Source organism: Apaloderma vittatum, unplaced genomic scaffold (genome assembly GCF_000703405.1).
Source record: "Apaloderma vittatum isolate BGI_N311 unplaced genomic scaffold, ASM70340v1 scaffold43682, whole genome shotgun sequence".
In the NCBI taxonomy this organism is placed as follows: domain Eukaryota; kingdom Metazoa; phylum Chordata; class Aves; order Trogoniformes; family Trogonidae; genus Apaloderma; species Apaloderma vittatum.
The window spans coordinates 10,230-36,509 of record NW_009702797.1 but is presented as its reverse complement, the minus strand read 5'-3'; the positions used below and the strand labels follow the sequence as shown (position 1 = coordinate 36,509).

The following is a 26,280-nucleotide window of genomic DNA, read 5'->3' as shown; positions in this document are numbered from 1 at the left end:
ATCCGTGCTCCTGATTTCCATTTTCTTGTCTTCTTTCCCCAGAGCCGTGGGGCCTCTGTCCAGTCAAAGAAAACTCCATCGGAAGAAGAGTTTGAAACTATTAAACTGATCAGTAATGGTGCTTATGGGTAAGACCTGTAGACTTCACTTTAGAAGAAAACACTATTACTGTCCTACCCAGGGATGGGCTAGAGCAAAGTTTGGTGAATTACTATGTTTTGTCGGGTCCAAAGCATAAAGGAATTTTTCTTAGGTCTTAGAGGTTCCACACTTGTGGTGTCTTCTGCATTCTTCAGGGAGATGCCCTTTCTTGCATGTTCTTGGGGTTTCTTAGCCAACAGCCCCTATACCTGGACATAGTTCCTTGCTGTGAAGTCCTTGCATTGCTCTGAACTAACACAGCTTCCAGCTCAGAAAAATTAAATGCCCTACATTAAAGCTTCCGGAATATAGTATTCCTAATCCCTGAAACCCTTCCTAGCTGTGACCTCAAGCCTGTTTTTCCAGTAACTATTTCTGCACTATTTCTTTTTGGTAGGTAGTTAAAACATAGACACTTTAGCTTGAGATGACAAAAACATTTTCCTTAAACATTGTGTCTAGGGAACATATTGTCACTTAGTTAATTGTGAGATTGGCTAAGTAATACTAAAAAAAAGTAGTTCCATGAGTCTGAGAAAATTCTTTTGTACCCATTTCCTTATTGCCTAGGAAGGCAGTCTGTATTTCCTTTCATGCTTTCTGTCCTGTGATTTGTTGGTTTAAAGGCTGAACGAACAAGAGTAAACTTCTGTCGTTGCAAATGTTATAGATGATTCATTGAAACAAAGAATATTAAGGGAGAAATAATTTATGCTTTTCCATTCTTCCATGTGTTCAGATTACAGATGTAACATATGTGGCTGTTTGTGAGCACTAAAAGAAATACTAAAATTACATTCGGTCGAATCTACTGTGAGAAGTAATACAGTAAAAATGCAATAAGATTTTATTATCCATTGAAGAAACAAGAATTAAGTTGGTCGGTTAAAATTATAACCGCTCGTACAAACCTATCCAGAATTTTAGAGACGGTTTCTGACTCTTTGCAGTTCGTAAGTCGTTTCCAGTGGTAGTCCTTAGGTTGTAACTGAAAAGCAGTTAGGTCAGTAGGTCGTAACAGCAAAACCTGAGCATGTGCTTGAGTGTTTTCTTGAAGTGGGTACTTAGTTAACAGTAACTCATTTTTAAAAGAATTTACATGAAAAAGTATGAGCTTATTTTTTCATCAGTGACGACGCAAAGGAGCAGGTCAAGGAGACACATTGTTAGACAAGGAGATTTTATACATTCTCAGTCACATTTCTGCACAGGCCCCATGATTTAAACACAACCTTGTAAAAAGGGGAGAAAGAGGGAATAGTTCTGCTGTTACTCGTATCTGTCTTTATACTGGGTGTACGTTACAGTCAGCTGCTGGTGAGACACAACACCATGTTAAATAAAATGTACTCCAGAGAAAGGGAAACAAGTACCGATTAAATAATGTGGGCAAACTGGATGCAAATTTTATTTGCAAACTGTATTATTAATGTGCAGGAATCTAATGATCTGCAAATGATAGAAATGTAAGATACTTTACTGAAGGAAATCCCTGGTGACGGTGTTGCATCAAATGAATTTTATGGAGCTTGGAAAGAAATTGTGCTGATTCCATGGTTTGGACATTTTTCTAAGTGACATGGTGACTGTATTGATGAAAAATACTTACCTCTGCAGTGATGCTTAAGGAGGTTTGTCACATTTGTGTCTAAAATATCTCTTTGTTAGTCCTATCAGTGAAAATGCTGCTTAATTCAAGAAAACAAAGTACCTTTTGGAAGCAAGCGTCGTGGAGTTCCTTATTTTCAGAGTTGGGGTTTTATGGAGTCACAGATAAGTCTGTCAGGATCCATCCAAAACGGTTACCATCACAGGTTGTTTTGTTGTTTTTTTAAATGAAAACCAAACCAGTTTGAACTTGAAATGGAACTTTTCCTATTGGCATGTGGTTTTCTAGAGCGGTGTATTTGGTGCGGCACAAGACCACTCGCCAGCGTTTTGCCATGAAGAAGATCAACAAACAGAACCTAATTTTGAGAAACCAGATCCAGCAGGCTTTTGTGGAGAGAGATATCCTGACGTTTGCTGAGAACCCCTTTGTGGTCAGCATGTTCTGCTCCTTTGAGACCAAGCGCCACCTGTGCATGGTTATGGAGTACGTGGAAGGTACGGTTGTCATCACCTGCACCTGCAGAGGGGCCTTAGGTGGGACGGACGTGTCATGTGTATGCCATGTGTCTCCTCGTAAAAGATGACATTTGTGAGGGACTTACAAGGTGTGGACTGATCATTGCACTGCTCTGAACACAGGGAATGGGAAGAACCATATCGTGTGTGCTGAGCTGTTCTTCACAGGCAACAAGCTCAGTCAGTGCTGCAGGGGAGGGCCTGATGCTCTCTGAGGGAGGAGCACACAGACTGCTTGGGCTGAGCCGGAGAAATAAGTTGTTCTACCGCTAGTACAGTTTAGCTTAAGGAAATATTCCATTTTTGAGTCCCTGTGACTGATGCAGCATGTTTGCGGTGGAGCTGAGGAAAAATAAAGCTGCATGTAGAAAACTGCTGGGGTCAGAAGCTTGGCATGAATTTCCCAGTTCTCACTGGCAAGAAATCCTCCACTCTTCCATGCGATGGCGTGGCTTGATCCATAGCATGTTTGTTTGCTATTACAGTTAGAAAAAGGCAGTTAAGAAACACCACCAATCAACGCGAACTTTGTTCTTTAGCATCTTTTTTTAAAATACGGTGCTGTTTTGTGCTGGGTTTTTTTGTTTTGCTTATTCTTTAGAATATTGTTTGATTTTATTTTATCACTATATCTTATTGTATCAATGTATTTCCACTGGTGGATGAGATTAATTTTTTATGCCTGGCTTGCTTGGCTGAATGTTTACGAGAAATAAGCTTGTAGTTATTGTATCAGTGCTCTTTCAGATAAATTAGTAGAATGAAAGGAGATGCGTTGATGTAACAAATTTTAATATTAATTCCTATTTGCAAGTAGAGATGAAGGTTGAATGACATGTATGGCCAGAGTTTCTTAAGAAGCTTGAGTCAGGAGCCTGCAGTCTTATTTTCATGACTATCACTGTGTCCACAGGCATGGTTGCCTCTGCACGTGTAGGGGGATCCAGCTGTAGAGGTGTTTGCTTACTCTTTTAAGAAGCTTATATATCAGAAGTAGTGTGTGTCTGTGTGGTGGAAAGGAAGTTATAGAGTGGCCAAGAAGTCATGAACTGCCATTCCTTCAAGACTTGCTTACGGTTTGGAAATGGGCATCTGCACAGTTCTTGAGCAGACGTGCCCGGCATACCTGGATCTCGATTTTCCTAAGTGTTAATATATATTTGAAGCTCAAGATGGAGCGTAAAGGGAGCTTTAGAATTCAGGATGACAGGGTTGAGAGACACAGCCCTTAGCTATTGTAGACCCGTAGTTGTTCGTTCTTACTGATATTTGCCGTTTCACTGTGCCATATTTGCAACTTTTTTTCTAGGAGGTGATTGTGCTACACTTCTCAAGAACATTGGTGCCCTACCTGTTGATATGGCGAGGATGTATTTTGCCGAGACAGTTCTGGCATTGGAGTACCTGCACAATTACGGGATTGTTCACCGTGACCTAAAACCTGATAAGTAAGTCTGTAGCTCTCCGAAGCAGGAGAGAGCCAGGGGCTTTCTCCACAGGCAAGAGGACGTGGGGGCTAGACGCAACAGAAATCTTCACTGGCATCTGACATGCAGGAGATTTTATGTAGTCTCTTGCTACTGGTGTAGAATGAGATGGACACTGAGAAGGGATGGGAAGAACCCTCAAAGCTGATGCTACATTGATGAAATTATGGCAGATGTAGTCTGATTTCCAGTTGCCTTGGCTACTCTGTGATATTCAGTTGCATAGGAGGTTCCTTGCAGGTGTTTGATGTGGATGTAGCACCGAGAACTTGCTTAGCATTATCTCGTGTTCTTCTTTTTTTAAATTGCTTTTGGGAAACAGTTAACTGAATGTTGGATTATTTTGCTGCTTCTCTTTCTTTTAGCCTCCTGATAACTTCCATGGGTCACATTAAACTAACAGACTTTGGGCTGTCTAAAATTGGGTTAATGAGTCTTACAACCAACCTTTACGAGGGACACATTGAGAAGGATACCAGAGAATTCCTGGACAAGCAGGTAAGCTGAAAAAAGTTGTCTGTTGGTGTGGGATGAGATGCAGAATTCTGTCTCGGGAATCAGAGTTTGTAGCTGTGCTGTGAGTTGTAGAACAAGAGGAAAAGATACAAGTCTGTTCTCATGTTTGTGTATAAATTGATATTGTTTGTTGTTTCAGCTTCTTGTTTTGGAGTGATGCACTTCAGCTCTTAGTTTAGGATATTGAAAATGTGGCCCAGGCAGCAGTGCAGGTGTTGACAGAAGTTGATTCAGGGACGTAATACGGATTTTGTTGGAAGGTTGTTCCACGGTCTCCCCCTTCTGGTGCTTAGAAAGTTCATGGCAAGTTCCTACATGATTCTTGTAGTTTTGTCTGATGGCTCAAATATTGATATTTATCCCCATGATATTTACTAAGGGTCATTTTTCTCTTCATCCTTCATTTTACTAGGCTTAGCCAGCTAAGTTCTTCTAGATAAGATAGATTTTCCTTTTTTTAATGAATAACTCTTCCATATACCTCTTTCAGCTTGCAGGAACTCTGTTTGGTCACTAGAACATGGTCTTGCACATTTGTCACAACTATTTTGTCATTGTTGCTGTTTCTAAGCCCAAAACAACTTAGATCTTCCAACGTGGTTTCCTTAGCCCTCATCTGTGCCCGCTGTACCTCTCGAGTTTAAATGCTGAAGTGTGTAATCATGCTGTGCTGCTACTTCTGCATCTGTGAAACTAAATTCTGCTGCTACAGAGATGCGAGAGGTTTGTCACAGCTCGGTTCCTGATAGCTCCACCTGTGCCAGTAGACATCCATCAAGCAGATAGACTTGCACACACAGAATATGCATTTTTCCCATAGGCTGTGCAACACATGCACCAAAGAGCTACTTAGCGGCCGTGTCCACGATAGGAACATTTCATAGTGTGCAGTGTAGTTTCTGTGGAGGTAATGTGTTCCTCAAATATAGACTCTTCTTCCATGGAACTAATTAACAGCATAAAGTGAATATTGGCAAAACATTAATAACTTCCTTGGAAAGCTCTGAGAGAGGAAAGAAAGGAAAGACAAAAAGAAGCTTTTAGGTGAATTTGGCGGTTTGTAAATTGACTGCTTTCTTGTGTGTTTCTTTTGAGGTCTGTGGGACTCCGGAATACATCGCACCAGAAGTGATCCTGCGCCAGGGCTATGGGAAGCCTGTGGACTGGTGGGCCATGGGCATCATCCTGTACGAGTTTCTGGTCGGCTGCGTTCCTTTCTTTGGGGACACACCTGAAGAGCTGTTTGGACAAGTGATCAGTGGTACGTTTCTGTTGTGCCTCTGAACCGATTTCAAAGTGTCCTGTAAAGGAAAACCTTGAAAGTATTGAGGATCCACGGTTTAGTCAGGAAGGTTTAAATGGCTTTAAATTTTATAATATTTATCTTTCTGTGTCAATGTAGCATCCATGTGATTCCGGCTGTCAAATGTTGTTGAACTGCTTAGAGTCTTGCTAGATAGTTCTGTTGTGAATTGTGTGGGAGTCATGCAAGTCTGTGTGGATTGGGGGAAAATATTTGGGTTTTTTTTTGTTATGTCTTTTAACTTAAATGATAGAGAATATGAAAGGAGCATCCACCAGCTGATCTGATTCAGTCTGATTTTGGTTACTGCTTCTGTAGCTGTAAATGTCAGTCAATTAGTAGTTGTATAAATGAACTAAAAATGTAATTCTAAGCAAAAGGTATTGAAGCAGTTGTACTTGGTACCTTCACAGAATCAAGGAATGGTAGGGTTTGGAAGGGACCTCTGAAGATAAAGTAGTCAAACCCCCCTGCTAGAGCAGGATCACCTAGAGTAGCTCACGCAGGAACACATCCAGACGGAGTTTGAATGTCTCCAGAGATGTGTCTTGTGGCTTTTTAAACCTGTCTCCTGCTTGGAGTTGGACAAACGATTGCTTTGTGTTCTCTCAGTGAATATGCCAGTGAAAACATTTCCTGTTGGGAATGCTTTCTGAAACAGTAAATTTTTAACACACTTGGCAAATGTCCTTTGTAAAAAGCAAATTTCAACAAAGAAATAAATACGAAGCATGAAATCGCTACCTATGAATTGTCCTCTCCGTTCCAAGTATAACGAGCATGGAATGTGTGGGCACAAGATACAGCCACCGTATTGTCAGTGTCATTGTTTATGGATTGTGATGGAAGTCCCATTTCATACTTTATTAATAGAGTTCTTAACGCTTTTTATTTTTCTCTGCAAGCAGTGCTCGGATTGACAGCAGCTTTAGCTGATGCTGAATTTTATGCATTTTGGAAAGTGTCAGTGCTTGAGGTATATTAAGTAGGCAAGCTGCTGAATTCAGGGTATTTGCAATTCTGGGGCAGTCGTGAACACTGCATTTTATGGTATAGGAATGTGAATGGTTATTCAAATTGGTTGTGAAGCTGGTAGAAAACGTCAAGTCTTTTCATCCCCAGATGAAATTGCCTGGCCAGAAGGTGATGATGCACTGCCACCAGATGCCCAGGACCTCATTTCTAAGCTTCTCCGCCAAAATCCTCTGGAAAGAATGGGAACAGGTAGGAACCTCGGTGCACTGAAAAGTAGTAGCCAGAAGCAGGAGAAGAAGCTGCCTTGGCAATGATGTGCACCCACCCATGTTGAAAAATGCTTATCTGGAGCTGGGAAACAGTTTATACTGGGTTCAGTGAATCTTGTGCGATGAAGCTCTGAGAATTAGTGTGGGCTGTGTGTGAGTCAGGCAGATATTACTGTCTTGTTTGGGAAGCAAGAAAGGGGCTCTGACAACTTGGCAACGTAACTTCTCAAATTTGTGCTGTTCCTTTAAAGGCTTGAGGGTTGTGTCTCCATTTGAACAGTGTATAATCAGATTCCTTTGAAGTTCTCTTTGACTGGGGGCTTAATCCCTTACATCAATGTGAACTCCTGGCTGTAATGAAATAAATGAAAACTGTCCCATTCCTAGAGGCCTGTACTGTAGAATTCTCCAGACATACAACAAAGTCTGATAATCTCTTTGCCAGATGCATGTGTCAATCTTTCAGTTTTATAATGACAGATTTAAAGTTTTACAAGCCAACATTTCTCATTTCCTGATAGTAAATAACCATAAATAATCTCTAACTTCACTCTTGGTTTAAAATAATTTGTGCAACACTAGCTTCGCAGCACAGGGTGCCTGTTCCATTGATTTAATTAATTTGACTCATTTTGGATTTTCAGTTGGAAACTACACTTGAAGGATAAAATAAAAGCTTTTACATATAACCACTCCAGAAGTCACGTGTAATCAGCAAATTTAACACGTGTGCACACAAGGGTGATGAACGGGTCATGAATTAATAATGATCTCAGATGGTATTCACATGTTCTTCTTTACTTCAAATCCATGTACTTGAAAGATGTTGCTGTCATGGAAAAGATGTAGTTCCTTGCCTTATAAAACGAGTTGATGGACTGATTTTTTTGAGTTCTTACATACCGTAATGCTGAGACTGCTGTTCCACTTGGCATCTTGTAGTACCACTGGCACTCAGCAAACCTTTTATCCCTTTTCCTCTGCTATTCTCTTTCTTAAAAAGACAGTAGCATCTTTTATGAATATTAATTTCATTTTTTTGAAAAAAAATGAATGTACTGGTAGACAGACAATCCTTAGATTTTCCTTCTGAGTAACAGGCTTCTGAGGTTATTAACAAAATACAATAATTCAGGAAGATACGTAAGCCCCTGCCTTATTTTAAGCACATGAATGAATCTATTCATGATAGTGGAGCCACTCACATGCTAAGTACCTTTCTGAGTTTGCTCTGTTTCTTCAGCTGCAAACAAGATGGTGTTTAGAGTTTGGTAATTTTAAATTAAGATGTTAATTAGTTCTTAAACGTGCAACTTGCGGTGGAATGTAACAGCAGATGCTGTCTTCCAGCCAATTGAGTCATGTGTTGTCATTAAACAGGAAGAGGAGATGGGGAGGAGGAAATCTTGTTCAGATTTTATCCTGCATCACCGCTTTGGTAAAAGGATATGTTGTTTCTCAAAATTCTTGAAAAATGTGTGACTTAAATGTACTCGGGTACATTCTTGTAGGGTCTTGATATTTTTAAGCTTTGTTTTTCTTGTTAGGCAAATGTTGAAGGAAATACTCTGCAATAAAAGATTCTTATTTCAGGTAGTGCCTTTGAAGTGAAACAGCATCGGTTCTTTAAAGACTTGGACTGGAATGGATTACTTCGGCAGAAAGCTGAATTCATCCCACAGTTGGAATCTGAGGATGACACAAGCTATTTTGACAGTAAGACTAAAGATTCAGCCTAAACGGCATCATAGTTTCATTTTTGAAATCGTTAGAGATAAGTAATTGTTAAAAATTGAATAAAATGATGGAAATTGCTTTTACAAGTTCCCGTTGAATGCCAAGTAAGACTTCTTTGAAAGGAAATTAATTTTAAATGAAAGAGTATTGCTGCTGAAGTCAATTGGCCTTTCAGTGGTGGCTGTGATCCGGCCAGCCATGGCCCTGCAGTTGAGAGATGCTGTGATTGTAATGCTGTGTTTATTACAGTACTTTGAAAGTGTTCGGTAAATCCAGGTGCCTTCAGTTTTTTGAGCAGTATTATCTCTCGCTAGTGACCGTTTTCAGCTGTTAGATGGTCTTTTTAAAAAAAAATACAAACCCTAAACCCTGAAGACAAATATGTGGGGAAAATTCCTTGGAGATTTCAAGTAATTTAAATTATTGGCACTGCAAGTAAAAAATAAGGTGTGTACCTTATTTTAGTAGTATTAACTTTAATGAGATATGAACTGAAGTGCCTGTTTGGTATGTATTTATGTCTGGGAACTGCCATGGTATCAGTGTTATATAAGATTCCTGGTGTTTCCAGATAAGCCCCAGACATCGTTGATTCTCTTGAAAGAGGAGGGAGGGAGCGTCTTGTGAGGCATGGAGAGGTCTCTGGAGGTCCCTGGAGCCTCTTGCTCCCTTTTGCTTTTCTCTTTTAACTTGGGGAGTTGAGCAGATGGAAAGGGCTTGGGCTTGTCACTGATCAGGTGGGTCTTTCCCCCACTCCAGCTGCAGCACAGGATGATGCTGGGCTATTTCAGTTCCCTGAGCTATAGGAATTTCTGCGGTACTTCAATGGAATCTCTTCCATCCTTCTCCCAAGGCCGTGGCACTTGCTGCCTCTATGTGAATCACATTTTTGCTGTGCTCCCGTGATGTGCCTGGAGTGAAGGGAGGGAGAGAGCAGCCTTCCTCCGGCGCCTCGGCTGCCACGCTGCAAAAGCAGTGATCCTATTTAGGTGGCGCTCTCCCAGTTTGGGGAAGAGGCTTTCGGGTTAGGGGATGGATGGAGAGAGAGATACACTGAGAAATCTCCACGTAGTTGCTGCAGAGAGCAGTTGGAGCCAAGCCATGCAGAGCAGGCAGAGGTGCGTTTTGCGGGTGTTGGGGTTACATCGATGCAACATGCGGGTAGAAATGGGGTGCGATGGTGTGTTCCTCCTGCTCATTGGACTTTTTGGACACTGAACTTGAGCTCTGGTCACTGAAGTGCCCGGGCACACTCAGCAGGTTGCCAGGGTGGCTTTGATGTGAGTCCTTTACAAAGGCTGGAATTCTCACATCAAGAAATATCTTACACAGTCACTGATAAGAGTTGGCATTGCTATTATAAATCCTAATGCAGAAAATTTTGGAATTTAGAAAAGTAGCTTTCTGGCAGATACAGTGCAGCAAATTTGGCTCAGTGTAGCTTTCAGGCTCTCTGTAGCCAAACTTATTAACGCCCGCCCCACAAAATCCAATGTGGCTGGCTTCGAAATCCAGTGCTGCAAATCTCAAAGCACAAAATCTCTTTGGAAGCAGTTTAGATTTTTGCATTAAAAAATAGCTTTACATATTGGCTGCTTGCCCATTTTCTTTCACAAAATCTAATCCTTTTTCTAGTTGTAGGAGGGAGAGGAGGAAATATTTGGGAGCTGTAAATATTTTTATTTTTTAAAGAAGGCTTGTATGTATTTATGCAGGACAGATTTTGTACAATCATAAAGCTGTTTACTGGAAATGGAAATTGTGAATTCTTTCCATGTTTCCTTCCATTGCTGTAGGGAAGAAATATCCCTACCACAAAGAGTCTGCGGGGTTAGACTCCTGCTGAGTATCAGCTGCTTTTAGAATATAATATAGATGAAGATAAAAGATACATTCAGTGGGAAGGAGGTATTCTTCACTGTTAATTGTACAGGATGAGCAAAAGTGGCTGGGTAGGTTTCATTATTAAGGAAAGTATTCTGCATGGTGTATGAATACTCACAATTCTTTGTAAGAAGACAAGTAGGAATGTTTGAGGTGTGAGCATTATCAGCACTCTCCACGCTGATGAAATGTGGCACATGTTGTTCACAGCCCGTTCAGAACGTTACCAGCACCTGGATTCGGAGGAAGAAGAGGACACTAATGATGACGATCATGTGGAAATTCGGCAGTTTTCTTCATGCTCGCCAAGATTCAGCAAGGTAGGAGCATGTTAGCTTGTTGCAAAAGAAGTCTAGAGAGGAACACAGTTTCGTTGCTTCATACGGGGTAGATTTTAATCATGCAGATGATATGTAGGAGTCGCATTCACTGAGCAAATCAAAAAATGTGCACGTGGTTTATTCTGTGGTAGTTTGTGGCTTATTAGAAGGTGAATGCCAGAATAACCAGAGAATGAGATTTTATATTTCTTAATGCTTCGCTAATATGCAGGGTACTGCAGAGGACTCTCCTGCATCTGCTGGTTGATGTTTTTACTAATGACTTGGATGCTGGCACAGGGAGAGTATCCAAAGCTTGTTTGCTTTGACCAAAGTCATTCTGAAAGGGTCTTCCAGTAGGTGACAAGACGGTATGAGGATGGAAATGGATTCTGACATTCTGGAATAATGGTCTGAAATCAAAGGGACCCCATGCAGTAAGAGCGCAGGTGGTGTTTACACCTCTCCTGTTTCTCATTGTCTCGAATGCAGCCCGAGGAACAAAAGGTGAGGTGACAAATTCAGTGAGAAGGACCTGGGCATATAGTGCGTCGTGAGTTAGATGTGCCAAATTGCTGAAGCAAAAGGCGGTTGTCTTACTGGGCAAGCATGAATATTTTCTGCAAGGCAAATCGTTTCCATCTGCTCAGCAGTAGGAAGCCACAGCCGGGGTGCTCTGGGGTACTCTGTTCTGGGCAATGATCTTGAAAATAAACAGGGACCGGTAAAAGAGAGTCCAGAGGTGAGCAACAGGAATGATCAGAGATCTGTAAAACATAAAACCTAACCTAGTTCCAAACAGAGAACTGCTAGAAGGAAAGGATTACCTTGGTCTTCCTCTTCTACCCAGAACTGATACGAAATGATGGGCACAGAGGAGATATAGAGTAGACAGTAAGCAAAAGTTACTGACGTTTTTACAGACATGGGGTTCCTGGGGAATCCGTAGAGTTTCTGTCTCTGGTGGCTTTTAAGAACAGCTTGGAGAAACGTCTGTCAGGGGTTACAAGAGAGCTGGTTCTGCTCTGAGGTGGGGATGACATGGACAGGAGGTCCTGAGGAGGTTCCCTCTAGCCCTGCTTTCTGAATTCACATCTGGGCTGGTCTCTCATTCTTACTCCGGTGATCTGAAATAAAAAGCTGGAATTCTGGACATTTCGAAGTAGTACAACTCCACTGTTAACTTGGATAAAATAAAGTATGTTTGGGGAGGAACAGAAAGGAGAAGAAATGTTTTGAAGTCAACCTGCTCTATGAATTTTATTTCCCTCTTCTTGTGAGATGGGAACAGAGTTTGTACTTAGGGCCTCTGAAAGATGCTTCAAGTTTTTCCTGCCAGTTCCTCCACATTTCCGTTACTGAAGTCAGCTTTGAAGCACCAGTTTGTTCTTCTTTGTCCTCAGCCAAGCTACGGTGGTTTAAGTAACAGTTACCATTAATTTTTTGGAGTTGCTCCTGATTTGCATCACCAAAAGTATGTTTAAAATTGAACCTGAGGATTAGTTGGGGTTTTGAAAAGTTCTCATGAGTGTGTAAGGGTTTCTTTTCTTCTGCCTTTTCTCACCATAGTATTATTCATCTCTTAGACTAAAGCTTTTCTTTGGGGTTCAGTGTTTTTGCCACAAAGAGAAAAAGTTCACTTTTAATGAATTTATTTTAAGACTTGGAAAATTATACAGCATTTGTAATGTGGGAGGCATAAAAGGCTCATTATATTTTGAAATTCTTGTCTGACAATTCAGCCATATGATTTATTAATGGTTATCTTGTTGATGCTCTGAATTTTTAATAACATTATTTTCATTAATCTCTTCTTATGTAAATCAGGTCCACAGTCAAGTGTAGTTTTAAAAGGATGGATTTTTTTGCTTAATCATTTAATTATTTAAAGACGGCTGTAAAACCAAGAAAGGCACTTTCATTAAGCTGTCAGCATTATAGTAGATTCCTTGAGGAGGGCAGGACTTTTTTGTTCTGAAATAAGCTTGGGGCAAAGCTGATAGACTGATAATAATGAAATGGGGTCATGAGCGTGATGCCTGTCGCTGAATTGAATTTCTGTAGTAAGATTTCAAGATCCGGATGCCAGCCTTCAAGACTTGTGGAGCCTGCTTTAGCAATATCTCCTTTTAGATTTGCGAATCGTTAGAAACAAAAATCAAGTAGTTTCAAAAGATCTTAGTATTTCTGTAGTGTGCTGGGCTGTTTTCAGAGGAGAGGTGTTGGGTGCTGTTGGAGAAAGGCACCTTTAATGTTTGTGAAGCTTCTCTTTTCCTCCCTGACACGTGTGCACTGTGTTAGCTAGTCAAAGAACATTGCCAAGTTCATGCCTTCAGGGAATGTCTTCCATTCTGAGAAGAAAGTAGTGCCCCGTGATCGCAAAAGGCCAGGTTTGTTTTCCCTGTGCAGAAGGAGTTTTTGCTATACGCAGGTGTACAGCAGCATGGAACGTCTCTCCATCCACGAAGAGAGGAAGACTCCACCACCAACTAAACGGAGCCTGAGTGAGGAAAAAGATGATCGACTGGATAGTCTTGGCGGCTTGAAGAGTCGAGACCGCAGCTGGGTGATTGGGTCTCCTGAAATGTAAGTTCTGTAGAAATAAGCCTTCTGGTTTCTCATAGCAGCTGTGAAGGACCAGCCTGTGCCAAAGCTCTCTGTGACCAGCGTTAGGTCAGGAATGCTTCAAGTGATCTATCTCCACAGGTGAAGCCTGGAAGAAATAGCTGAAAATAAGCGTGTAGAAGGGATATGGTCCTTAAATGTATCTAGTTAAGTACTGCAGCTCCTAAATTTGTAGCAAATACTTTAAAATTGATTTAAAAGGATTCTAACCTTAAGTAAAGCTTTCATTTGTGGACAGACTACCTACACTGGAGATGTACCAACAGCAATTTCTTCTTAAACATCAGTGAATCCAAAGTCTGTGTTGACTATTTGTCAGAAATTAGAGAAACCATTAGGAAAGTCCAAAGTTTCTAAAATTTAGAATATGCAAGAAAATCTTATGTTCTAATAAAAAAAAAGTCAGTAAAATATGTGAGTACCCAGAGTCTAGATACCTAGTGTTACTGAAATATTTGTTGAAATTTCCTTAAAAAAGGGCTATGTCTCATTTTGTGCAGCTCCTGTAAAGCTTTTACACTAATGTTTGGCCTTAGAAAGATCATCAAATGTGGTTGTGATCTAGTCTGTATGACTCTGTTAAAAAATACACACAGCATTCTGTGGATGGCACTCTTAACTGATACGCGTTTCATCTTGCATCAGGCCTTCCTGGCTTCAAATTTGTAGCAACTTTGAAAGAAAAATTCCAAAAGCACAATGGATGATAATTTGCATTTTGTAATTGTGATTTTTATAATGTTTAATAGTATATTCATTGTGCTGTATTTTTCTTCAGTTTTATTTCTTTCTTAGAAGTTTAACAATGGAATATATTGGAATTCTAAACTCAGGTGATGCTGCAAACCTTTGCTTTTCAAGTCCTAATGGTGTAACTAAGTGTCCTAACTTCGCCTTAAAATGGCTTCAGATGTGTGAGTTGAGTCTGTGCGCTGTTTTCACCTTTGAAGTTCATTATCCCCCTGACTTGATTGAGGGGCTCTGTCTTGGTTTTAATCTTAGATTGCGTAAGCGCTTGTCTATGTCTGAATCGTCGCACACGGAAAGTGACTCCAGCCCGCCCCTGACAGTCCGACGACGCTGCTCGGGGCTTCTGGATATGCCCCGTTTTGCCATCTCCGCCGAGGATGAGGGGGCTCTTCTCAAAAGGCCCCAGTCCGAGGGGATGCTCTTGTCCACTGTGCAGTCGCGGGAGGGGCTGCCAGGGCCCATTCCAGAACAGCCTGTGGAGCAGGAGCTCCAGCTGGAAGGTGATGCTGGACCCACCACCCCCTCCACAGCCGTCAGCAGCACCTCGACCCTGACAGGTACGTGCTCGGTGTGGTGGTGTCGTGGTTCCCGAGAAAGCCGCGTTAGCTTGCAGACGTCAACTCTGTGAAAGTGTGGATTTGGTATGTTGGGTGCTAAGTGGTTATTTTAGTAGAGTTTTGTGGATGTGCTTGCCTTTGAAATGACATCAGTAGTTTAATGTCTTCAAAAATTACAGCTTGTGTTTCAGTCTTGTCACTTCAGATTGATTGAGGTCTTCTCATGCTTGAGACCCATCTGATCCGTGCCTACTTACAATCAGTGGGTGCCTACCTGGGGCAGCATCATTTTAAGCATTAGTCAGAGCAGGTCACTGCTGAGTTGGAGCTGGAGAATATGGGTGTCAGCCATGCTAGCAGATCCCTGCTGCCTGTGGTTTTGTTTATCCAAAAAGTTTGGAGTAGAGACTTGAAATTTGCTGGAGGAGTGGGGTTTATGTCAGGGACATGCTACTTGCTGTATTCTGAATTTTAGCCAAATTGCAGGCTTAAAAAAGTGCAGCATAAATTCAGTAGAGTGGGTCTTAGAAGACAGCGTTTGACTTCTCAGAAGCTTTGACCATCCTGAGGTTGTTCTCCAGCACTGGGCTGAGCTAGATCTTCCCTGTGACAGTGCAGGCCTCAGCTCTGGGTGCTGGAGTGTCCCCAGCTCCTGCCCCTTCCAGGACACTGGGAAAGTAAAGGGCGAAGCTGTCTCGTTTCTGAGAACAGAGGAGGCCGGAGCTGGGAGCTGATGGGAAGTAGTGAGGTGGTAAAAAAGGAAATTTGGACCAATGGAAGAGAGTGGGGAAGTCAAACTGAAGGTTGGCAAGGTAATATTTGAGAAGGAAGGCATATTTAGGGAAAGGACTAGATTGTAGTGTTGAAGAACGAGGACTAATTGGGTACATGGGTAAGAAATAAGCTACTGGGAGCAAGCAGGCAAAGCAGTTGTGGGTGCCTGGAGGATGGAAAGGAGAGGAAAGGGATACTAAGCAAGGAATCGGAGCGGCAGCAAGACTGAAGAAGGTGGAAGGCACTGGGCAGGTGGGACCGTGGGTTGATAGCAGAAGGTGGAAATGCCTCAGAGGAAATTTGCCTCCAGACTAGAGTAAAGCCAAAGACCCCCACATTTAGTTATTCCGGTCTGTGAAATTAAGCCGGTCTGTGAAATTCTTGAAAAATTGTCCCATTTCCCGCTGTGGCTCATCCTGCCAGAAGAGGCTCGGTGCTGCCATCGTACACTCCAGTAACCCAGGGGAAGAGGTGCGGGAGTGAAGGAAGGAAGCTACCATGTGCCTGGATGACATAGGTGCTATAGTGGAACCTTAGTTTCTCTAGAAACATGCTATTAAAAATTACAAGAATGTTTTTGTTGGAAATTTGAGTATCTGCAAGTTGAAACAGGTAGAAATGAAGCTTCCTTGGGCAGCCTGTTCCCCTGAGCCTGATGCGATGGTGCAGTCTTTAATCCAGCGCGTGGCTTTCAGGGATGCTACTGCTCTGGTGTCCACAGCCTGCGGAGCTAAGTCAGAGGCAAGGGACTGCAATAAAGGAAGTTTTAACTCCTGTCACTGTTTCGGGGCCCTTGTCTAACAGATATTGGAGCCTTTTCACACACAGCCTCTGATTCTGGGTTCCTTATTGTCTGGGAGACTTATCTGAAACTCTGTGGCTGTTAAATGCGGAACAGGCATCTGGTACTGAGGTCCATGGGAACAGTGCTTTGAATTTTTATTTTCATGGTACTTCCTGCTTTGCTTAGTATTCAGAGCAGTGGTGCCCACTTAAATAACGATGATCAATGTTTTGTTCTGTCCTCATTGTTCAAAATGTGGCCCTTAGGCTTTATTTATTGCACGCTGCTTAAAATTTGCTTTTGAAGACAGAATGATTAATTTCCCTTGTGGACTTGCTGTGATGCTCACCACTTTCATTTCTAAGCACCTTGTAAATTCTAATTAACGTATTTTCACAGTGCTCCTTTAAGGTGTCAGATGGGGAACTGAGGCACTGAGCTTGGGCACGGCACCCCCCGCATCTGCTGTGGTTACATGCCCAGTCTGATTTTCAAGATTCCTTTGCATATTATTTATAATTATAGCAGATTAAGTAATTCAAGACTAAACTGCAACAGTGCACAGAAGGGGGCTAATTAAGATTGTCTTTGCAATCCACACACTTTCCCTGACTTTAATACCTTAGTATTCTCTTAGAGTGGATTTTTTATGTGCAACTCCAGTAGAACCTGGCTTTTCTATTACAGGCAATTTTAACTTAAAGATTGACAGTTCTTGCTGGTTGTAAAAATGGAGCACTTTCCATAAACCTGTTTTCATCTGTGAACGATCCCACTGAAGCGGCTTGCCAGCAGAACGGCACAGCAGCTTTAGGATTCATGTAGCTGCCGCCGAGCAACGTGATTTCATTAGCCAGCTTTTCCAACAGAATAGAAGCTGCTAATTTTCAGTGTTCAGAATAACACCATTTCTGTAAATAAAAATTCAAGCCCTGGGGTTTCTTCTTAGGAAAATTTACTCTTGGACTTCTTGTAAACATGACTTTGATTTAATGTATTTTGCCTGTAGGGGAATAGACTGTTAGGAATTCCCTGTGGTTCTAATCTGTTTTAATTTAAACTGTAGCTGGGAGCACTGCAGATTTCTCTGATCCACGAGCTCGCAGTAATAGCAATGAAGGCCCAGACTTTACCACTCCAAAAGCCATCAGCGATTTGGCAGTGCGGCGGGCACGACACAGGTTGCTCTCTGGGGAATCAGGGGAGAAACGTACCTCAAGACCTGTCAATAAAGTGATTAAATCAGCATCCGCTACTGCCTTGTCTCTCCTGATTCCCTCAGGTAAGAAGTGCCTCGCGTGAGGCATTGTCAGAATCTGCAAGCGCTAAACAAAAGGTCTGCAGACAGTTCCTCCTCCTTCGCTCGCTGGGAATTGTGCCCTCGCTGGCAGGAGGGGAGAGATCTAACTTTTACAAGCAGTTCAATATTCACTGCTCAGCAGGATAATGAATACTGCTTTGCCACAGACAGCAGCGTTGTGTGTGTGGTCTGACTGCAGCTTTTGCAAATGGCAGCTGAGCCTTATTCTTTCCTCGGTTTTGTTTAGCTTGGCTCCTGGCTGGTCTCTAGACGGTGTTGCAGCAAGGAGGTAGAGAGGCACAGAACAATTTTTAACCTTCAAGGTACTATTTTTGGGGCTCACATGCTCACAACGGTGCTGTTTGGGAGCCAAACGCATCTGGTGCATTCTTGCACCTGAAAGTTTCAGTAACTCCAGATAACGTGGTTGAGATTGAGTGTTTGAGAATTCATTAGCGTCACAAAGTCAGTCAGAGCTGAGCAGCTCACCTTCTGCCTGCAGCAGAGCCAGACCCTGACAATTCTTAACACCGAGCAGTAACTCCCAGTGACCAGCCCAGCGACGCCGAGCTGTGACTGACCATCCAGCAGGAGGCTTTCCCCACAAGGGCTTTGTCCCTCTTTCCAGAGAATAAGGCCGGGCGGTGTTTCCACGTTGCAGCCGGGCCACCCCTGCCCATCCTGGCAGAAGCCGCTGGCAGAGCGATGCCTGCCTGCCCCTCTCGGCCGGGGAGCTGGAGACCAGCGCGCGGCTGCTTCTTGGCACCGTTGTGGCGATACACGGCACATCGCTTGTGGTTTGGGCGTTGGTTGCTTTTCAAACTACAAACTCCCTCATGAAAATCTCTAAAAATGTGTATTTAATCACTTGGCAAAGGTTCCTCCAGAGCTGATCTCATCTGCCAGGTAAATACGTGCTGGGCGATTCAGCAGGTGTTTCTTAATGGATTAGGGATTACCTTTTACAGCTGCATTTAATATTCCTGCTCTTTGGGTTTATTTTACTGATGCTGACCAGCTTTACTTTAAAATGAGAGTTCTGTATTTGCTTTGTATTTTTAGAAGCGGTGGTTGTTGTACTAGCAAGCAGAGTCAGCTACTTTAGCCGATAGCCCAGCCCTCGGCCGTTCATTTGGGAATCACATGCTAAAATACACTCGTGGTGTTGTTTTTCAGTCACAAAGTCCCTGCAGTAGTGAATATTTTAGGGTTAGATATTTTTGTCCCAGTGAATTAAAACACTACCAAAACTACCTGGATGTAGTTGTTGTCTGATTGCCTGCTGTTTGGGGTTTTTTTGTGTTAATACTAATTAATTTTGATTTATCTCAGCATCAATGTGTAACTTGCACCAAGATCTAGAGACTGCCTGATCTTTTGGAGGAGGATAAAATAGCCTTGAAATGGGGTGTTCCAGGATTGTGGCTAAAGCAAATGCCTATGATGGATTGTAAATCCCTGAAAGAGGAAGAGTAAACACTGTGACCCAACCATAATCCTAGACGAGCAATGCTGCTGTATTTAGTACGTGCTCCAAATGTGCTTTCTGGAAACTCTTTGTATCTTAAAGCATGAATCAGGTGAAGCTGCAGGCAAACCCACCGGCTTTAAGAGCCTTGGGAGAGATGTTTCCTAGCTGTTCTCTAACAAGAATTTTCTCTCTTTTGGAGGCCTGGTTTCCTAATTTTGCCCACCTTTGTGTCATCACTGTAGATCACCACACGTGTTCTCCATTGGCCAGTCCAATGTCACCTCATTCTCTGTCCTCCAACCCATCTTCGAGGGACTCCTCACCCAGCCGCGACTTTTCTCCTGCTATCGCAAACCTGAAACCACCAATCATCATCCATCGGGCTGGAAAGAAATACGGGTTCACCCTCCGCGCCATTCGTGTCTATATGGGTGACAGTGATATCTACACTGTGCATCACATGGTCTGGGTATGTCTCTGCTTTTCTAAAAAGAGTACCCTTGGGGCCAGAAATGCATTTAGCCAGCGTTGTGGTATTTAGCTCTTGAAATTGTATTTTGCCACCCTGTTTTCTCTCTCCTTATCTTCTTGGGGTGGGGGAAACCTGGTTTGAAATAAACAACAGCACTTTGGGTTTGACCTGTAACAGTTTTCAAACCATCACAGAACCACAGCAACCTTTCTCCTTTTTTCTTCCCTTGTTACATGAATCCACCCTCTCTCACCTGTAGCACAGCATGTTTCTGTGTACATACCCTCTTTCTCTTTCTCTGGGTTGCTGCATGAGGGCCAGTCATAGCTCATTTATTCAGACCTGTGGTAGCGATTATAGCCTGCTTCTGATCAGTTCAGTCTGCTGGGGTTTTCCAAGCAGTTGCTTGGAATTGATTACAAGCCTTAAAGCATCACTGCTGCTACGCTCATTGCCTGGGGATTTAGCTCTTGGCTTAGCTGTGTGCTATGCTAAGAGGTCTGGTTTCCATGTCTGTATCTCTTCCTTCCCATTACTTCTGGTACTTGAACTCTGTGTTCCTTTTTTGTTAATGTATATGGCTTCTAGGAATGATCCGTTCCCTGAAGCAGCGTTGTTTGAATTGTGTAGTTAAGGAGAATGGGGTCAGGGTGAAGGTGGTTCATTCTTTTCTTTATATCTCTGTGTTCATTAGACAGTTTGGATTTCATGTGCTTTGGTCATTATTTAACATTCATTCTTACCTAGAAAAAATAATCTGAAGCTGCATTTTTCCCTTGCTCCTTCCTGCTTTCCTTGAAAAATCCTGAATTTATCTAGATATTGGTTTGTAGTCTTTCCTGGCTAGAAAGGGGCGTTGCAGTATTCTCAGGTGGATCTGTCTCCTCAATGAAAAGGAGGCTTAACCTTTCTGAACAGTGATGGGGAAAGGCATTGCGTTCATGAGGGGAAGGATCTGATGCTGGATAGGTTAATAAAGGATGGGAAGTGGGAAAAGAACCTGTTTGGGAGGGGATGCAATACAGGCACCTTAAACACCTGGCACAGCATCTAATTCAAAAGTCTGTTGGCTGCCTTGGGTTCCAGCATATACATAGAAGGATGCTGAATTTGGGATGGCAAAAACATTGAAAAAGATTGAATGCTTGTCTGGAAATCAAGAGTATCTAGTTAAGATTCCTGAGCGCTGAAAATTTTTGGAAGTGTGTTAAGCCTTTTGCTTTGGGAGGAGCTGGTCTCTTGATCAGCTTATCCATCCTGGCTGGCTGCCTTGGATCTGGAAAAGACTGGCAGGATGCTGGGGGAGGAGTGGAAGAGCGCAGATTTTTGTGCTTGGCTGTGCCAGTCAGTGGTTTCTTTCACCCTTCTTTGGAGCAGCTGATGCTGGCTGCAGCGAGAGATGAGATGGACGGGCTTTGAGTCGATTCTGGCCGGCGATCCCGTGCATTCCTCTTCTCAAATCAGTCATCCCCTTGTCGTTGCCAGCACGTGGAGGAAGGCGGTCCGGCGAATGAAGCAGGTCTGCGTGAAGGGGATCTGATAACCCATGTCAACGGGGAGCCGGTCCACGGGCTGGTGCACACCGAAGTGGTGGAGCTGATTCTGAAGGTAGGGACTCAGCACTGTTACATTTTGGAAAATAAGAGCCAACTTGTGTGGCTCCGTGGGTATGTAACTGGCACTGTCTGAAATACGAGCATGTACACAGCACCTGGCCCTTGCTTTATGAAAACTTGTCCCTGCAGCTTCATCACTAAATCTCGAAAATTTCTGCATTTAATTTAAGCTGAGCTCAGATATTTTGTGTGAGAAATAAGAACGTATCAGATACATTTTTATCACCAATAGAAACAAAGGGTAAAAGATAGAAGTATACCTTTCCTCAAAGAAACAAATACCTTAAAAATTTTCCACATTACTTTTATTTTTTGCCTTTAGGCTGTGCTAATGTTATTAGCTCTTAATACTGCTTTCTCAAGGATTATTCCTAGTGGTATTTCAAAGCAGCTTTGTAATGGTTGGTCTTAAAATTATCCAGTTAAATGACTTGCGTTTTGATGCCTCCTCTGAGCTGAATCCATTTACAGAAATAAAACCCGAAGTTTTGGACCGTTCCAAGAAACAGAAGTCTTTGGGATTGGAAATAGAGGAGCCATCAGGATTTTATCTTTTTTTTTTTTTTTTTTAAGATAGTGAGACAAGCCATACTCTGTGTTGCAAATTCATCACGATAAATGCTTGATATGCTCATGTCTGCTATCACTGGGAATAGGATTGGGGACAGAATATCACTTTGTTCAAGTTTCCAAGTATTACAAGCATTAAACTGAGGCAATTGGGATCTCAATGGGAGAGGTCAGATGCTGTGTTCTCTCTGCTCTGGGAAGCTGTACCTACCAGCTGGGGTCTGAGCTAATCATTTGTGAAAGCCTGACTAAAGAGGGGACTCTCTCTCAGCAATTCCTTAATAAATGATAGGTGGAAATGCAAAGGGGAAAATGGAGTTTGACAAAGGATTACAAAATGGCAGACAGCAAGAAATTAACAGCCTACCTGCTTAGCCTGCAGATCTGCTTCAGAAAGCCACGTTTTAAGCGACGTCTCTGTGTCTTGTTTCTGACAGAGTGGAAATAAAGTGTCCATCTCCACCACACCGTTTGAGAACACGTCTATCAAAGTTGGTCCAGCTCGAAAAGCCAGCTACAAATCCAAGATGGCTCGTAGGAACAAGAAGAGCAAAACTAAGGATGGTCAGGAAAGGTTCGTTTTGATGTTTCTCTGTGAAAATTAAATGTTAACCAAGAATAATGCAAGCGAGATTTTGTCAAATCAATTTACAGAGAAGGTATGTCAGCGGGGTGTGTCCTTTAGTTCTTTTCTTTTTGTTTTCCTTTTCTCTTTAACTGTGCCATGACGTTGACTGAAATATGCCAATAAAGGTAAATAAATCACTTGAGCTTGTAAACAACTTCTGAATGATCTTCCACAGTAAGAAGAAGAGTTCTTTGTTGAGGAAGATCACTAAACAAGCATCGCTACTTCACACCAGCCGGAGTTTATCTTCATTAAACCGCTCCCTGTCTTCTGGAGAAAGTGTGCCTGGCTCGCCAACTCACAACCTGTCTCCTCGGTCACCAACGCAGAGTTACAGATCCACTCCCGAGTCTGTACACTCAGGTAAAAAAAAACAAAAACAAACCAAACCCTCACAAAAATCCACACAAACAGAAAAAAAAACTTGGAGAAGATTTTTGCTTGTTGATAGATTTTTGAAGTGAAATACAAAGCAGCAGGTAGTAGGTCTGTTTGTGAGGTAGAATAACAGCTGTGATGTCGATAACTTTAAGGATGGATGTATTCTCATTTATCGATTCATTTAAAAATGAAAATCCATACATCCTTTTAAGAATGCATTTGCTGTACTACAACATCCTTTCACTTTAATGCAAATGTGTATTGTAAGTTGCAATGTTTTTGTAGCACTTTGACACATTTTCTATATTAGTTGAGAGAAAAAGAAACAAAATAGTGTGGCAAAGTCCTTTGCAAATTGAATCAGCTGAAGGAATAGAGAGATCTGTATCTTGAGGATAGCAATGAAACACATGGTTTGTATGTTTGGAGGTGTGTGTCGAGGGGGGATGTGTGTGGGGTTTGTTGGTTGGTTGGTTTAGTTTTTTCCACCAGGAAAAAAACCCCACATTCTGATAGCAGAGTGTTTCTTACTATATTCTGCTGTTGAGTGAGAATGCTGTGAATTTTCCGTCGGCAGCCATGCAATATTACCGTATTACTGCAGTGCTTTGTGGTAACATGGCATTTTGTCTTGACTTTGCATGGCTTATTTTCAGCTGCTTATTTTAATGGCCAAATATATATTCATCTTCTTAGTAATTTTTTTTTCTCCCCTTTTTAGTTGGTGGCAATTCTTCCCAGAGCAGCTCTCCCAGTTCCAGTGTTCCCAATTCTCCAGCCAGCTCTGGACACATCCGACCCAGCTCCCTGCATGGACTAGCACCAAAGCTTCAGCGGCAGTACAGATCTCCAAGGCGTAAATCTGCGGGAAACATCCCTCTGTCACCGCTAGCTCACACTCCGTCGCCAACCCCACAGTCCACATCACCGCAGCGCTCCCCGTCTCCACTACCAGGACACTCAATTGGCAGCTCCAGTATTGTCCAATCTTTTCCAGTAAAATTACACTCCTCTCCACCGCTGGTGAGACAGATTTCTCGCCCCAAAAGTGCGGAGCCCCCTCGGTCTCCTTTGCTAAAGAGAGTGCAGTCGGCTGAGAAACTGGCTGCCTCGCTGTCCTCTTCTGAGAAGAAGCTGGCTTCCTCACGTAAGCATAGCTTGGATATCTCTCACTCTGAATTTAAGAAGGAGATGCTGCAGAGGGATCCCAGTCTCCAGAGCTTACAAGAATCTGCGAACGAAACGATGGGTGGGAAACTCGGACTGGCGGAGAAAGGGATGTTGCAGAAGCCAGGTTCACGGAAGTTGGGTGCTATTCGACAGGACAGGGTGGAGAGGAGGGAGTCTCTGCAAAAGCAAGAGGCCATCAGAGAAGTAGATTCTTCTGAAGATGAAACAGATGATGGTTCAGAAGATAGTCAGGATGGGAGGAGACTGGACAAGCCCCCTGACAGTGGAGACCAAGGCTCGGATTCTTTTAATGAGGATAATAAGTTTCCGGCTAAATTGGAAAGCAAGGATAGTATTGAAGATGATGCCTTCCTACCTGAAGATCCAAAAGGTACAGAAGATTTGCAGAAGGGAAGTATTCAGCAGGCCAAGCCTGCTTCAGAGCCACTGCAGATCAGGGTGCACCCTTCCCCATCAGAGGTCCTCCCAAGAACTTCTCTAGAAAAATTAGCTAATTCAGAAAAGCCATGCCTAAAATCAGAAACAACTGCAAAGGAACTTAAATTGCCAGAAAACAAAACTTTTGAGTGTTTTGGTCCAAAAGATAAGTCTTCTGAAACAATCAAAGACCTGGGGAGAACTACAAGTGCTCAAAAAACAACAGATCGCACAGAACATGCACAGTGCCCATCTATCAAACTCCTGGGACTTGAAGAAGGTGACACTTCAGGGGCCTTGTGTGATAAGCTTGACCTGAAAGACCCTCTGCTAGCAGAAAGCAGTCAGAAAAACCAGGATTCCAAACCTCTACTGGCACTTTCTTCCTGGTGCTCGGCGAGCATGAGCACTCCTCTCTCCATGACCCCCCCAGATCGCAGTGAGAAGGATCACAAGGAGACGCCTCAGCCTGCAGCACCGCACAGCACCTCATCTGTGTCTCCTGGAAGCACGGGCGGAATGTCCCAAAAAAGTCCCGGTACTGAAAAGCAACCCAGCTCGTCCCAGGTGGGGAGCGCTTCAGCCTCCAGCAAGACGAGCCCGGCAGGTCCCGCGTCCTCCGCGCTCCTCGCCCCCGGTGCTATCGAAAGAGCTCTCTCCGTGTCCCAGCTAGTGCCACTGGCTCAGAGCGTGTTAGGGCCTTTGAAGCTCAGTATGTCTGGTTCTGGAGAGGTGGAAAAGAGGAAGGATTTCCCTCATTTGGGTGCCTCCTGTAAAGAAGAGAGAGATTCGAAACAAAAAAGGCAGGAAACGTCACAAGCAGGAGCGTGTCAAGAGAAACCCGAACTCTCTAGCGCAGACGGTCTGACGGCGAGGAGCGGATCCTGCGCGGAGCCGTTAAACTCCGCAAAGCCCTGGGAGGCTGCGTGCCCCGTGGTGGCAAAGAAGGAGGCGACTTTTTGCAGCGCTAAACCGACCGAAGCGTTGGGAGGCAGCTGCAAAACCCCTGCCTCGAAGGAGCTGCCTCACGCTCTTGGACAAGCAGCTCTGAGAGCCTCTCCTCTGCCAGATGGCAGCACGAGGCCCTGTAAGGAAGGGACTCCCGCGCAAGCGAAAAGCAAAGAGGTTGGAAATCAGTTAAAAATACCAGACTTTCCCCTGTCACATGACGGTGCTGTAAAGAAAACATAGCAGCATCCCTGGTACACGTGGACTGGAGCATCCCACATTCAAGATAGAGACTGCATGTTTGAATTTTGTAATATACACTAATATAAAATAGAACTTGTGTACATCTATTTTTGGGAGGGTTTTTTTCATACTGTTTTTTGTGTTTTTTCATCCTTGCTATTCTATTTTTGTACACAGTAATGCTTGCCGTTTGAGGTCTCTTTAGAACAGGGTATCTTTAAAGCGGGGCTTAAGAAACAGTTTGTTGATTTTTTTTAGTTTTATTTTATTTTTTTCCCCCAGACCTTTTATGTTACCCCAATTTAGGGCCTGTTTGTGCTCTTCCCTCTAATCCTGCGTTTATTTGAGATCCCAAAAATTTCGAGTAAAAGGCAGCATGTTGTAAAATCTCTTGCTTTTCAATATTCTCTCTGAAATGCCATTGGCGTTAACAAATTTCAAGTGCTTTCTTTGAATTTACAATCTGGTGTCCTTTGACAAGGAGAAGAAAATACTCTCTCGTCCAGAGAGTTATTCCAGAACTACAAACCCTCCTTGTAAGGCCTCTCCGTCACCGTGTGTATTCTCAGTCCTACCAGTGTCCTTAGAGGATACAGAGACGAGGGACTTGACTGGAGGGGTCACAGAGCCATCTCTGTCTTCACTTTAAACCAATATAAAGTATTTTTCAATGGAATTACCAGAAAGAGAAGTCTCCGATCTGTAAACTGAGTTTTTTGGGTATTGGTTTACTTACCTTTTATGGGAGACATGGCAACTTTTCCCTTGGTTTTTAAAATTTTAATGATGTTTTA

At 42.9% G+C, this 26,280-nt stretch overlaps 1 protein-coding gene across 1 annotated transcript in view; it reads left to right on the top strand.

Annotated features, from left to right (window-relative positions):
- Positions 1-25,486, top strand: part of LOC104270092 (microtubule-associated serine/threonine-protein kinase 2-like) — a gene marked incomplete at its 5' end in the record, with an annotated part of 35,524 nt that extends 10,038 nt beyond the window's left edge. The window contains 16 exons of the mRNA XM_009864347.1: positions 43-128; positions 2,039-2,247; positions 3,578-3,716; positions 4,121-4,253; positions 5,367-5,532; positions 6,697-6,798; positions 8,412-8,534; positions 10,650-10,759; positions 13,191-13,345; positions 14,387-14,691; positions 17,316-17,531; positions 19,263-19,489; positions 20,978-21,100; positions 22,116-22,252; positions 22,482-22,669; positions 23,409-25,486. Coding sequence (XP_009862649.1) covers positions 43-128; positions 2,039-2,247; positions 3,578-3,716; positions 4,121-4,253; positions 5,367-5,532; positions 6,697-6,798; positions 8,412-8,534; positions 10,650-10,759; positions 13,191-13,345; positions 14,387-14,691; positions 17,316-17,531; positions 19,263-19,489; positions 20,978-21,100; positions 22,116-22,252; positions 22,482-22,669; positions 23,409-25,486 — 4,497 coding nt within the window. The remainder of the gene's footprint in view (positions 1-42; positions 129-2,038; positions 2,248-3,577; positions 3,717-4,120; positions 4,254-5,366; positions 5,533-6,696; positions 6,799-8,411; positions 8,535-10,649; positions 10,760-13,190; positions 13,346-14,386; positions 14,692-17,315; positions 17,532-19,262; positions 19,490-20,977; positions 21,101-22,115; positions 22,253-22,481; positions 22,670-23,408) is intronic.
- Positions 25,487-26,280: the final 794 nt, after the last annotated feature.